The 14,925-nt window shown below is 44.6% G+C and overlaps 1 protein-coding gene across 1 annotated transcript in view; it reads left to right on the forward strand.

The window, feature by feature from the left end:
* The window catches only part of LOC311225102 (otoferlin-like), a gene marked incomplete at both ends in the record, with an annotated part of 96,148 nt that overhangs the window by 52,681 nt on the left and 28,542 nt on the right, over positions 1-14,925 (forward strand). The window contains 3 exons of the mRNA XM_084310307.1: positions 1,623-1,754; positions 3,665-3,792; positions 4,403-4,573. Coding sequence (XP_084166433.1) covers positions 1,623-1,754; positions 3,665-3,792; positions 4,403-4,573 — 431 coding nt within the window. The remainder of the gene's footprint in view (positions 1-1,622; positions 1,755-3,664; positions 3,793-4,402; positions 4,574-14,925) is intronic.

Consider the following 14,925-nt stretch of genomic DNA (forward strand, 5'->3'; position numbering starts at 1 on the left):
AAACCGCACTGAGTTGCTCGGCCACCCCCTCAATTGCAGAGTGAGTCAAATTTAAGTACCGCTGTTGATTGAAAAATATTAGATTAATCCAGGCTACGTTCTTATTAATAGTAGGCCAAATAAAAATGGATTCAAATCCCGCTGCTATCTCACTCCTGGCTTTAAACTCATCAGGGACCCCTCTAGGTACCATAATGGAATCAAACTAAACGGGAGAAACAGGGGGCCCTGGCGGTGAGAGGCCACGCCTCTTCACATGATTAGCTGTGAGGGGTTCGATGGAAGCAAGTTCACCTATGAACACGGGCATCGCTAACATCACTGGACTACACGTGCCTGACCAATCAGCGGGGAGGATCTGTACCAAACCCTTCCTCGCGCCACAAGCCCACCATACATCAGACCTAGCACGGGGCGCAAAGTTAGACAGTGTAGGAACATGCTGTGACAAACGAGAGGGAGCCCCCTCCGAAGTGAAATATGAGGAAATGTCATTCTCCTCCATCACCCAAGTGGAAGTGCAATAAGGGAATCTACCTCTAGGGCTACTTTTCCCAGACCTTATTGCTGTGAAACACTCATAATCCCCCTGTGCAAATGTAGAGGGTGGTGGTGATGAAATGGCCTTTGGGATGGGAAAAAGAAGGTTGAGCTCGGGACAGAACCTATTTGTTACAGTGACAGCGGTGGACATTAACATGCACTCAGATGCATCACGGGAGTTGGTCCCATTTAGGGGAAAAGGAGCCGTAGCCAGAGCTGGTCTGGCTGCCGCACAAACATAGCAGTCATCCTGTAAGTGATATTGAGCCGTATACTTTGCCCAACTAAGCCAATAATTGTTGTTCGCGTGGAACCCCGGTCCCTGCATATCACTAACACGGGGAGTGGGGGGGTTGCCTGGTTGAGGGGGGGGTGGGGTGGTCCTTGGATGTTGGTCACACCAAAGGCTGGATTGACAACAACGGATGACATTTCCAAGCAGCTAAGAGAACTCCAGCTGAGCGTAGAACGACATACACGGGCTACGTCAAGAGTCATAATGGGGCCGAGGTCCACTTCATGGGACCCCTCCTTCGTGGAATTGTCTCCCTTGTGTCCCCCAGGGCTCACTGTGCATCATGTTCCCTTGTGTCCTCCAGGGCTCACTGTGCATGTTCCCTTGTGTCCTCCAGGGCTCACTGTGCATGTTCCCTTGTGTCCCCCAGGGCTCACTGTGCATGTTCCCTTGTGTCCTCCAGGGCTCACTGTGCATGTTCCCTTGTGTCCTCCAGGGCTCACTGTGCATGTTCCCTTGTGTCCTCCAGGGCTCACTGTGCATGTTCCCTTGTGTCCTCCAGGGCTCACTGTGCATCATGTTCCCTTGTGTCCCTCAGGGCTCACTGTGCATCATGTTCCCTTGTGTCCTCCAGGGCTCACTGTGCATGTTCCCTTGTGTCCTCCAGGGCTCACTGTGCATCATGTTCCCTTGTGTCCCTCAGGGCTCACTGTGCATCATGTTCCCTTGTGTCCTCCAGGGCTCACTGTGCATGTTCCCTTGTGTCCTCCAGGGCTCACTGTGCATCATGTTCCCTTGTGTCCCTCAGGGCTCACTGTGCATCATGTTCCCTTGTGTCCCTCAGGGCTCACTGTGCATGTACAAAGTGACCGATGACGGGAGCCGGGAGGCGGGCCAGGACGCCACCATGGGCATGTTCCAGAACATCCCTCACAACGACCCCATCAACATCCTGGTCCGCATCTATGTCATCAGGGTGAGTTCTGGACGCTTTGCATTGAACCGGACTCCAAGGGCCCGTCTGTAATCGAAACGTAAAAAAACAAGGTGCACTTTACATTTTCACACTTATTTTCACACTTATTACTGAACATTTTACTGCATATTTATGTATATTTTTGGCTGGATAGTTGTATATTTAAGATTTTAGAATGTATATACATACAAGAATGTAGATCCCGGACCGTATTTTATTCTTTATTCTATTTTGTTCCTATTTTTTTACATTATTATATATTCTTATTCCTATTTTAGTGCTATTGACTACCTAAATGTTTATTGTTGTTCAATGTGAGAGAGCTGTAGTGCCGAATTTCCCTCGGGATTATTAAAGGATTTCTATTCTATTCTATTCTATTCAGTTACCTCTGACTGATAATCTTCCATCTTTAATAATCTCATTCAAAATATTAGATTATTTTATTACTTTATTGTCAATGTACACAAGGCTATTTAAATGTGCCTATTTGCATATCCCTACTAGTTGCAGTTTTGGGGTTCAGTGCCTTACTCAAGGGCACTTAGGCAGGATGTTGGGCACCGTAGATGTAATACAAGCTGAAAGTGTGGTTTGATGTAAATAAATTATCATTAAATATTAAAAAAAACAAATTCATGATATTTGGTAAACGGGATATACAAGTAAATACACCGGTTGAACTAAGGATTGATAGTATTAAACTGGAGAGGGTATTTGAGAATACATTTCTGGGTGTGATAATAGACCACAAACTCAACTGGAAACCTCATATCAAATATGTCAGGACTAAATTGGCACGGAGTGTTGGTGTTTTATGCAAGATAAGACACATTCTAAACAAAAAAAAACACTGTATACACTGTACTGTACACTCTTCCTACCATGTATGAGCTACTGTGCTACTGGAGGTGTGGGGTAATACCTACAAAAGCACTCTACAGCCAATATGCACCATGCAAAAAAAAGCAATAAGAATAATCAACAATGTAGGATATTATGAACACACCAATAACTTATTTATAAAGCTACAAGCATTGAAATGTACGGACCTAGTGGATTACAAAACTGCCCTCATTGTATACAAAGCCAGATACAAACTAATCCCAGGCAACATTCAAAAATGGTTCAGAGACAGGGAAGGTGAATATAATTTAAGAGGGAGAGGGAATCTCAAACAACCAATGGTACACTAACACCACGCTGAAAAGCATGTGCATATCGGTGTGTGGAGTGAAGTTGTGGAATAATTTACCCGAATACATCAAAATGAGTAAACATGTGGCACAATTTAAAAAGCAGCTAAAAAAATACACATTAGAAAAAATACAGAAATGAGTAGTGAGGATAAACAAAGTTATGGTATATTGTGTATGTAGTGATGTACTATAGTCACTGCTGTCAAGTGAATCATGTTTTTTTATTGTAAACTTTTAATATAAGTAAAAATAATATTGTACATTGTAATATACTAAATTATGTAAATTCTAGTAAAATTAATGGAAGAACAAATACAAATGTAAGGGGGTAGGGATCAATAAGCTAAGCTTCCCTCTACTCCTTTTTTTGGACATGTCTGCTAACCAAACACATTGCTCTTTTCCTTTAAGGATTTTTTTTTTATTTGTTTTTTAAGATTGTTTGGTCTGACGGATCAAGACACTGTGAGTTGTTTGAAGAAATAAGAAGAATAACATGTCCAAGAAATAAACTTTTTCATTCATTCATGCATACCAGCCACCATGGAATACACCCTCCATTTACCCTTTCGGTTACTAGTGGACAATCCTGCCTTCCAAATATTGAAGGAATGGGATCAGGTTCACATGATAAAGTGAACATTTGATACAGTTCAGGAATGATAACCGGTTCATACAGCACCAGGTATTTGAACCTATATCTCCTGACAGGCCACTGATCTGCATCCAGCCGACATCAACGGGAAAGCGGACCCGTACATCGCAATCAAACTGGGGAAGTCGGACATCAAGGATAAAGAGAACTACATCTCAAAACAACTGAACCCTCTGTTCGGAAAGTAAGTGGAAAAGCCTATAAGCAGGGGTTCTGAAACTTCTTTATACCACGACCCCATTTTATTTAGGAATTGCTTTGGCGACCGCACACTTAATGTATCGCGTAATTTCAACGTGAAATTAAGGAATATCAAAATTAAACGCACACGTTGTTGAACTTGATCATCCATATTTATTAGAAAATGTTATTACAGCACTATGTTATCAATACACATTTATAAAACAAGGCATATTTAGCCAGAATATTTTTTTATTATTATTTTCTTTTAATACTTTTTTTACTTGCCAATGCGCAACCCCACTGTCACCTACCCACGACCCCAATTTGGGTCGCGACCCGTAGTTTGAGAACCACTGCTAGATTAGATTAGATTAGATTAGATTTGATTAGATTAAAATGTATTGTCATTATACAGTACAGTACAATGAGTTTGGCATCCAACCAGAGGAGTGCAAATGTAACAGTAAAGTGCAATAGTAATATACAATGTACAGGTGATAGTAGGTAGTAGGTGATAGATCAGTATACCACTGATGAACACCAAAGTAAACTACAAAGGTGGTATTCATACTGTATGTGAAAATCTAACACTGCGCTCTCCCTCCGGTCAGATCCTTCGACATCGAGGCCACGTTCCCGATGGACTCCACCCTGACGGTGGCGATCTACGACTGGGACCTGGTGGGAACGGACGACCTCATCGGAGAAACCAAGATCGACCTGGAGAACCGCTACTACAGCAAGCACAGACCCACGTGCGGTATCGCAAGCAACTACGCCATGTAAGAACCCAAAAACAATGTGTCCAAGCAACTACGCCATGTAAGAACCCAAAAACAATGTGTCCAAGCAACTACGCCATGTAAGAACCCAAAAACAATGTGTCCAAGCAACTACGCCATGTAAGAACCCAAAAACAATGTGTCCAAGCAACTACGCCATGTAAGAACCCAAAAACAATGTGTCCAAGCAACTACGCCATGTAAGAACCCAAAAACAATGTGTCCAAGCAACTACGCCATGTAAGAACCCAAAAACAATGTGTCCAAGCAACTACGCCATGTAAGAACCCAAAAACAATGTGTCCAAGCAACTACGCCATGTAAGAACCCAAAAACAATGTGTCCAAGCAACTACGCCATGTAAGAACCCAAAAACAATGTGTCCAAGCAACTACGCCATGTAAGAACCCAAAAAAAATGTGTCCAAGCAACTACGCCATTTAAATTTTTTGTATTTATCCTTTATTTATCCAGGAATGTCCCATGGAGATACAAGATCTCTTCTTCCAGGGAGTCCTGACCAACACGGCACACAACAAGTTTATTTTTTTTTAAACTTTGACCAGTCACCTGGTTCTTTTAGCGTTTATCGCTTTTTCTTCGCATTCATACTTGGTCAAGTTCGACCGACAGAAGCAGGCTGAAAGGGTTCAGATGGGGGGAGAGACACTCTGGGAAAGGCACGGCTGCCGTCCGGGATTCGAACGTGCTCAGCCCCAGATCCGCGCGAGCGCGGTTGTCCACGGCGCTGAAATAGCACTCGCGGTACGTGGTGAGCTACTGGAGCTCCCCACACACAACAAGTTTCAACATAAAAAACAAGGGCATTAAACAAAAAAGATACAAATCAAATACAAACACAGAAGGCCATTTGTGCAGTGGCAAGAAGCATAATCAGATCAGCAATAGCATCAGGTAAAACAGTTACATGTTTCATGAAGGGCTAGTCGTAGCATACCTTTAAAAGCATTCACAGCAGGAAGTGCCTCTAGACAAAGTTTAACTTGCAGCGTATTCCATAAAAAGGGAGCATAGTGGGAGAATGCAGCTTTACCAAGCTCTGACTGCATCAGAGGAACATTTAAAAGCATCCCATTTGCTGCTCGTCTGGTATGGCCATGTAAGAACCCGAAAACAATGGTCCTCATTCTCGAACGGACATACGTAAAACTTAACAAGGATTCTCTTCATAACTCGATTTATGTACTTATTCGGCATTCTCGAACGGCTTGGTATTGTAAATTCTTTGTAGAAACTGTCTATCTATCTATCTATCTATCTATCTATCTATCTATCTATCTATCTATCTATCTATCTATCTATCTATCTATCTATCTATCTATCTATCTATCTATCTATCTATCTATCTATCTATCTATCTATCTATCTATCTATCTATCTATCTATCTATCTATCTATCTATCTATCTAGAATAGATCATCGAAAGATCACGTTGTTGGAAAGTGTTGTTGTTGTCCAGCAGGGAGCGCTCCTGGCCAATATCCCACTCAGGTCCACATCAAGGCCACTTAATCATCCATCCCCCTTACAGTTTTTCTCAATTGCTTTGGTGCATTTCTCTGATCAGAATTAAAGTTCTCATAACTGTTAGTGCATTTCTCAAAACAATTAGTACAAACTGCAAAACCTAGTTGATAACCTGCAGAAGCGTGTCACTTGCTCAAAATGGATAGTTCATTCCTCAAAAGCAAGTATTCATGTCAATGAAAGTGTCAGTGTCATCAAAATGAAAAGTCCTGACACCATTGTTTATGAACAAGATAGTCAAATGGCTTTGTCATGTTTTCATTATGACAGATCACTCTGTAAGTGTTTTCCAATGCAAAAAAGTCAGATATTGGTGACACTACCTGAAAATGCTCAAAACAGCACTATACACTATGTGCACAGCCATTTGAAATCTACAGTTACACATTACTGTACACACTGTACACATTGTAATATTCCCTCCTTGTTGGTCTGGGACATCAATGGTTGCTCTCTGTCCAATGGGATTTCTTCCACGCGGTCTACCTTTTGCCAGATTGAAACCCGCCTCATCAACGTATAATGTGTGCAGCGGTTCCCTGGTACACGCTTTATCCCAGAAGAGAGAGAGAGATAAAAACTATAAACTTTTCCTGTGTAACATAATGCATTTTGGACAACATATTGTACAGTATGAACTGTCATGTAAGTGTACTGCATGGCACTACACAAAGTAACCAGTTTACAGCACTGAACATTAGAGTATGCATAGAACACATAAATGTTTTACTTGTGCATACTGGTGGCGGATCTCCTTCACTCTGTTCCAGTCAAATGGCTACTCATTTGTCAATTGTACTACAATTGTTTCATGCACATTTAATGTCCACTGAGCACTGTCGATTGTAGCGATTGAAACGGATTCAATATTCCCAAAGATATTGTCATCCTCTATAACAGCGCTTTGTATCTCTGTCAACCTTATGGCATTGTTTGCAATCACCATTGCACAAATGGCTTCCTCTTGTTGCGGAGTAAAAAGGGGCCCTTTTCCACCTCTGCGAGGTTGTCTTGCAATCCTATGTGGTGCAGAGTAAAATTACAGTAATGTACAGCAAACATGAGATATACTGCTTTACAGTAACCCATATTACTGTAGTGTACAATAACAGTGCTTCCCACTTGTAAAATAATGCAGTACAGTACCATACTGTAAATATGGCAAATATTTACTGTAACACTACAGTACACTACAATAAATCTGTGCTGCAGTAAAGCTGTCTAAATGTAAAATGTAAAAAGTGACAAGTTCTTGTCCCACTGCAAGCTTCATGTATGACACAATGGCAGTAGTGCAGTGCAGATTGTTTAGTGCTGAATTACTGTCCAGGATACACACCTGCTCTCCCGACGAAATGTTTGAATACAGTATCTCCGCCGTCCCTGCTACACGCAGTCGGGACCACTACACTCACTGACGTTAGCCTATAGCCCGCCGTCCCTGCGGGTGGTTCTCTCCTCTTTGTGTGCCCCCGTCCCCGCGGAGGAGCTTGTGGACTCGACAACAGCGGCGGCCGCAGGGCGCCGGAGCCCGCAGCGCTAGTTAGCTCATAGCTATCGTGTAACACTAGCCTTTGCGGGCTCGGGCGCCCTGCGGCTGCCGCCGCCGTCGCGTCCATGGGCCCCCCGGCAGGGCACCCGTGGGGACGGGTCGGGGTGTACAGAGAGGAGAGAACCATTTTGGGTCGGCCGTTCATGCCGGCCAGCGAGCCGGATGTCGGGATATGTTGTTAGCATAATAGCTACCAAGCTAAGCTATGTTATCTACTAACGTTATAAACACAATATGTGTACAACGACACAATGATTTACATTATTACAAATATGGTAACGTGGTTGTGGCTTTTACAAATAGTGGTTAGCTTTAGAGATGGATGGATGGCTATAATCACGGAGCAATAGTGAGGTGAAACAGATACATTTCCATTCGGCTAGTAGTAGCAAGCATATATCTATGGTAGCAAGGCTCTCTGCCTGCCACTAGCTGTGTGACTCTCAGCGCCCCCTGGTGAGCCCCCTGTTGTCCTGCACCTGTTGTGACGACATTACACGCGCACGTTATGAACCATTGATTAAAATATGCACGTGCGTGGTGATTGTGTTGGGCAGACAAAATGTTTGATAAAAACGCTAAAACTGGGTCAATTTCAATACTTTTTTTCCCCCTTCTTCATGAAAGCCACTGTTGGCCTAGTCCACATTGTTTATTGAACAAAAATACAACGTGGAGGTTGACCTTTAAGTTGTCTGAGTGTAGTAGATTGTTGTAGCTCTAAACTGCCTTGTCACCTGCGCATTATCTCCCAGCAGAGAGTTGTGTTCGGGCTTTCTCTGTCTGGACACGGAGGTCTACCTCGTTCAAGAGGAACAAACGTTTCTCTCTGTCTGGACGCGGAGGTCTACCTCGTTCAAGACGAACAAACGTTTCTCTCTGTCTGGACGCGGAGGTCTACCTCGTTCAAGAGGAACAAACGTTTCTCTCTGTCTGGACACGGAGGTCTACCTCGTTCAAGAGGAACAAACGTTTCTCTCTGTCTGGACGCGGAGGTCTACCTCGTTCAAGAGGAACAAACGTTTCTCTCTGTCTGGACGCGGAGGTCTACCTCGTTCAAGACGAACAAACATTTCTCTCTGTCTGGACGCGGAGGTCTACCTCGTTCAAGAGGAACAAACGTTTCTCTCTGTCTGGACGCGGAGGTGTACCTCGTTCAAGAGGAACAAACGTTTCTCTCTGTCTGGACGCGGAGGTCTACCTCGTTCAAGACGAACAAACGTTTCTCTCTGTCTGGACGCGGAGGTCTACCTCGTTCAAGAGGAACAAACGTTTCTCTCTGTCTGGACGCGGAGGTCTACCTCGTTCAAGAGGAACAAACGTTTCTCTCTGTCTGGATGCGGAGGTCTACCTCGTTCAAGAGGAACAAACGTTTCTCTCTGTCTGGACGTGGAGGTCTACCTCGTTCAAGAGGAACAAACGTTTCTCTCTGTCTGGACGCGGAGGTGTACCTCGTTCAAGACGAACAAACGTTTCTCTGTCTGGACGCGGAGGTCTACCTCGTTCAAGACGAACAAACGTTTCTCTCTGTCTGGACACAGAGGTCTACCTCGTTCAAGAGGAACAAACGTTTCTCTCTGTCTGGACGCGGAGGTCTACCTCGTTCAAGGGGAACAAACGTTTCTCTCTGTCTGGACGCGGAGGTCTACCTCGTTCAAGAGGAACAAACGTTTCTCTCTGTCTGGACGCGGAGGTCTACCTCGTTCAAGGGGAACAAACGTTTCTCTCTGTCTGGACGCGGAGGTCTACCTCGTTCAAGACGAACAAACGTTTCTCTCTGTCTGGACACGGAGGTCTACCTCGTTCAAGAGGAACAAACGTTTCTCTGTCTGGACGCGGAGGTCTACCTCGTTCAAGACGAACAAACGTTTCTCTCTGTCTGGACGCGGAGGTCTACCTCGTTCAAGACGAACAAACGTTTCTCTCTGTCTGGACGCGGAGGTCTACCTCGTTCAAGAGGAACAAACGTTTCTCTCTGTCTGGACGCGGAGGTCTACCTCGTTCAAGAGGAACAAACGTTTCTCTCTGTCTGGACGCGGAGGTCTACCTCGTTCAAGACGAACAAACGTTTCTCTCTGTCTGGACGCGGAGGTCTACCTCGTTCAAGAGGAACAAACGTTTCTCTCTGTCTGGACGCGGAGGTGTACCTCGTTCAAGAGGAACAAACGTTTCTCTCTGGGGTTTTCAGCAGCAGGGGCTTTAGTGCCACCCCTTAACTTTACACTCACTGTTACCCCTTAACTTTACACTGTCACTGTTAGTCAAAGAGAGTAGCCTCCCGCTAACACCAAACCTTTTTGCAGCACATCGATATCTTTTATTATTATTTTATTATCTTTTCCCCCCTTCTTTTTCCGTTTTTCTCCCATCCCAATGTTAGTCGTTATGCCAATTCCCAATCCCCTTCCTGGTCGTTGCGCACTCTACCCCCTACCGTCGGTCCGGGAGGGCGGAGACTATCACATGCTTCCTCCGACACATGTGTACCCAGCCCACCGCTTCTTTTCACCTGGCAGCACGGACTCTCACTGGGAGGGTGTAACGTGTGGAGGGTCACACTACCTCTCCCAGATCCTTCCCTTGCTGTACAGGCGCCCCGACCAAACTGTAGGAGTCGCTGTTTACAACGACCAGGACCCACCCTCGCCAGGTTTCCCACCCGCTAACACCGCCAATTGTGTTAGTATGGACGGTCGGCCAACCCGGAAGCACCACAGCTGGATTCGATCCCACTGTCTCTGTGGTGGTAGACAGACGCTTAGTCCACTGCGCTACCCGGCAGCACATCGATATCTTAATTAGAAAGATTCAAAGAGGCCCCTCTGCACGATTGCATACGGGTGAAACACAATTCTACTTGCGTGTCGATTCTTTTTTTTTATCCACTTTTTATCCCATTTTTCTATTTTTCTCCCATCCCAATTTCATATCAGCCAATTCAACCCTCCCCTGTCTCGGACGCTGTTTCTTGCCTCCCACAAGCCGGCTGCAATGTGGACTAAGTCATACATAGCACGAGTCCCCTCCGATACTCGAGGTAACAGCAGTCGCATCTTTTCACCTGCGCAGCTCGATCTCTCAGCGTCAGGGGTCTGTGCTTTGGAGGGGCGCCGCCCCCATCGCTACCTGATTCTACTGCGCAGGCGCACCAACCGACCTGTAGGAGTCGCTGTCCACAACGCCCGATCCCCACCCATCAGTTTCCCACCCCCTAATACTGCCAATGTGTATTAGTGCGGACGACCAGCTAAACTGAAAGCAATGTGGAGCGCTGGGCTCTAACAGGGAGGCGAACCTGTTCGAGCCCAGTCTCCAGTATTCGTGGTGAGCGCCTTGCCCACTGCACCACGTAGCCGCTCTCACGTGGGATTCTTAAAGTCCTCGCCTCAAGTCCGTTTGCGAAGTGGATGAGTTGTAATAAATCAAGACATCATTATAGAAGTAAGCATAGAATGTACATTTTTACATTTAGTCAATTAGCTGATGCTTTTATCCAAAGCGACTTACAGGTTCTGTACGACAAGTCAGCAGGAAGGGCACAACTCTATCAGCTGAGCAACAATGATCATCAAACGGTGTTGAAACTTGTGCGCTGCAGTGTTGAGTGCACAGTAGTAGACATGTTAGTATAGTAGGTCGTGTAGATCATATTTTGAAGGCTCACCTGTTCCTGGGTACGTGCTGAATGTTCTACGCTTGGATGTAGATGTTGCTCCAAACGTCGGCTTCCTCGTTCTTCTCTTGAGCTCACCGACTCTAAACAAAAAGGCGGGCCTCTTTATATCACTCCTAAACTGAAAGGAGGGTCTGTTTTGAGAGTCGCACGATGACAAGCTGCATCATTTGCATAATTATGGGTGTTTTCACGTTGTTTGCTATTCTGTGGAAATACGAATTGGTTTCCTCAACAGCACTTTAAATAGCTGATGTGAAAACGTGTTTAGTGTTGGCGAGCACAAGACGTGCACACAGCCCTGGGAAATGTAGTTCAGCCATACATTTGTAAACATGTCGTCTCCATAATGCAGGATGTTGGTTCACTGGTAGATTAGCTTTTGTTTGATTCACATTTTGAGCCGAAAATCTGCCTTGAATCATAAAATGACCAAATCACCCGCTGTAATTTAAGATGTAATGTCTAATTTCTAGTGCTGTTTCAGCAGCGTGCCTCACAGGGAGGACTTTACTGTGACGCTTGCAATGCTAGGCTATAGGTATGAGTAACGTCACAGACACACACATAGTCCACACCACACAGGTCTGCATGGTGAAGACGCACATATTGAAATCATACCTGTGTCAACCCTCCAGTTTTTCCAGGGATTCTCCTGTATTTCAACCTTCTCTCCCGCCGTCCTCCCGTTAAAATATTTCTCCGTATTTTTCAATAATTTTTTTAAATGTATACAAAATGGCTGCAATTCCCCTCCGTGACAACAGGTGGCAGCAGTTTAGATTAGAACGTTAGCGCAGGAAGTAAGACCGGAAGATGGTTGCTGAGAAAGATTCTTCTTCTTCTTCTTCTTTTTGGAGTTTTACGTCCGACAGCCACGGGCACAGTGGGGTTGTTCCCAGAGAGCTCGCTCTCGGCCGTGGTTCCTCAGTGTATAATGTATGGTGCTCTCCCTCAACATGCGAGTAGGGTGAGACAACACCATTCTTTAGTCCAAATAATACCCTACTTTATACTATATTATTGTCATTCGTTTAATGTAAAGTCAGTCTTACATTGGCACTGCTTTAACGTTGCATTTACCCATAATCCATTGCTGTATTAGACGCATGTGCCAGTATAACTTTTGTAAAGTAATGAAGCGCAAATGTAAAGTTAATCAATACACAATGAAATAATATCTTTATCTATATCAAGGACCACAATGGAAATAAGTCTTGACTTTTTTGTGTAGCATCCTTGACGTTTTTCTGGAATCTTGTATTTTTATCTTTTTAATGTTTAAGGTTAGTTTGTCTTCGAGCAGGGCGATAGAACACCAGCCCTGATTCCAAACTCTAACCTTAACCAACTTTGAAAGAGTCGCCTAAGCTTAACCAGTGATAAACTAGGCGTTAGGTAGTTTGCTGCTGGTCAAGGTGGAAATGGGCGCGTCACGCGATTGGGCGCACATGTCACATGACCAGAAACGTCAGTGGCCAATCAGATCGTACCAGAAACGTCAGTGGCCAATCAGATCGCAGAACGCGAACACGGAACTGGAAATCCGTTGGTAAAAAACTAGACGCTTCCCCATTGCCCATTTCTAATCGTCTCGTTTAAAACAAATAAAGCATGAACATTTGTCATGAACATGAGCATGGTGTACCTTTCTGTGTGTATTCATCCACAATCTATAGCTCAACATGAAACAATTCGCAATTAATCGTAAAATAATTACGTATAATTTTATTTCAACCAAAAATGCTTAAACAATAATGTTAGTGATATAAGGGAACAATTTCTGTGCAAAAATGGAAAGCTTGCCAATGTTCATGAGGCAGAATTATTACAATAGCCGATAATACATGTTCCCAATGATAAATCCCTAAACGGGTGGACCGCGCGGGAAACTAAAGTGACGTCAGACAACACCTCCCTATTGGTGCGGTTGTGCCTTTCAAAGTGACTTTCAATCAACGCCTCCTGAGTGGCTCTGAAAGGGGCTCTGCGACACATGGTGGTGAAAACAGCAGACCAGTTTGTTGGAGAGACTGGCGAGATGTAACAAGCCAGTAACAGATGGAGTGCTGTCACGAGAAAGGCTCTCTCTATATATAGATATATATATATATATAGAGAGAGAGAGAGAGAGAGAGAGAGAGAGAGCCTCTCTATATATACATTTACATTTAAATGACACTTTTATCCAACGACAAGTCATCAGGAAGGCACCACTCTATCAGCTGAGTAACAATGTTCATCAAAGTGTTGAGTGCTACAGTGCAGGTTAGTATATTAGGACAAGTGCATGACTTTTATTTTATATATATATTTTAAATAGCTGATGTGAAAACGTGTTTAGTGTTGGCGAGCACAAGACGTGAACACAGCCCTGGGAAATGTAGTTCAGCCATACATCCATAATGCAGGATGTTGGTTCACTGGTAGATTAGCTTTTGTTTGATTCACATTTTGAGCCGAAAACCTGCCTTGAATCATAAAATGACGAAATCAGCCACTGTAATTTAAGATGTAATGTCTAATTTCTAGTGCTGTTTCAGCAGCGTGCCTCACAGGGAGGACTTTACTGTGACGCTTGCAATGCTAGGCTATAGGTATGAGTAACGTCACAGACACACACATAGTCCACACCACACAGGTCTGCATGGTGAAGACGCACATATTGAAATCATACCTGTCAACCCTCTCGTTTTTCCAGGGATTCTCCTGTATTTCAACCTTCTCTCCCGCCGTCCTCCCGTTAAAATATTTCTCCGTATTTTTCAATTATTATTTTAAATTTATACAAAATGGCTGCAATTCCCCTCCGTCTGCAAACTTCACTATGGAGTTGGAGCTGAACTTGGCCACACAATCGTGTGTGTAGAGTGAGTACAGCAGGGGGCTCAGAACACAGCCTTGGGGGGACCCGATGCTCAGGGTGATGGTGTTGGAGGTCTGACCCCCCACCCTGACCGCCTGGGGTCTTTCACTCAGAAAGTCCAGTACCCAGGCGCTCAGGGCGGAGCTCAGACCCAGCTCGATCAGCTTGTCCACCAGTCTGGTGGGGACTATGGTGTTGAACGCTGAGCTGTAGTCAATGAACAACAGTCTCACATAGCCCCCCTTCTGACTGTCAAGGTGGGAGAGAGTGCTGTGCAGTACCTGGGAGACCGCGTCGTCAGTGGACCTGTTTGTTCTGTATGCAAATTGCATAGGGTCCATATCACTGGGGAGGGAGCACAAATGTGGTCCTTGACCAGCCTCTCAAAACATTTCATGACCACAGAGGTGAGTGCCACCGGTCTGTAGTCATTGAGACATGTTGGGGAGGGTTTCTTCGGTACAGGGATGATGGTAGACATCTTGAAGCAGGCAGGGACCACTGACTCCGCCAGGGATTGATTAAATATGGCGGTGAACACCGGGGCTAGCTGGTTGGCACAGGACTTAAGTATGCGTCCTGTTATACCATCTGGGCCTGCCGCTTTCCTGGTGTTCACCTGCATAAATGCTAAATTGCTGAATTGCTAAAATGCTAAACATTATTGTTTAAGCATTTTTGGTTGAAATAAAATTATACGTAATTATTTTACG

This window comes from Notolepis coatsorum, assembly GCF_963971535.1.
Source record: "Notolepis coatsorum genome assembly, chromosome: 3".
NCBI lineage: Eukaryota > Metazoa > Chordata > Actinopteri > Aulopiformes > Paralepididae > Notolepis > Notolepis coatsorum.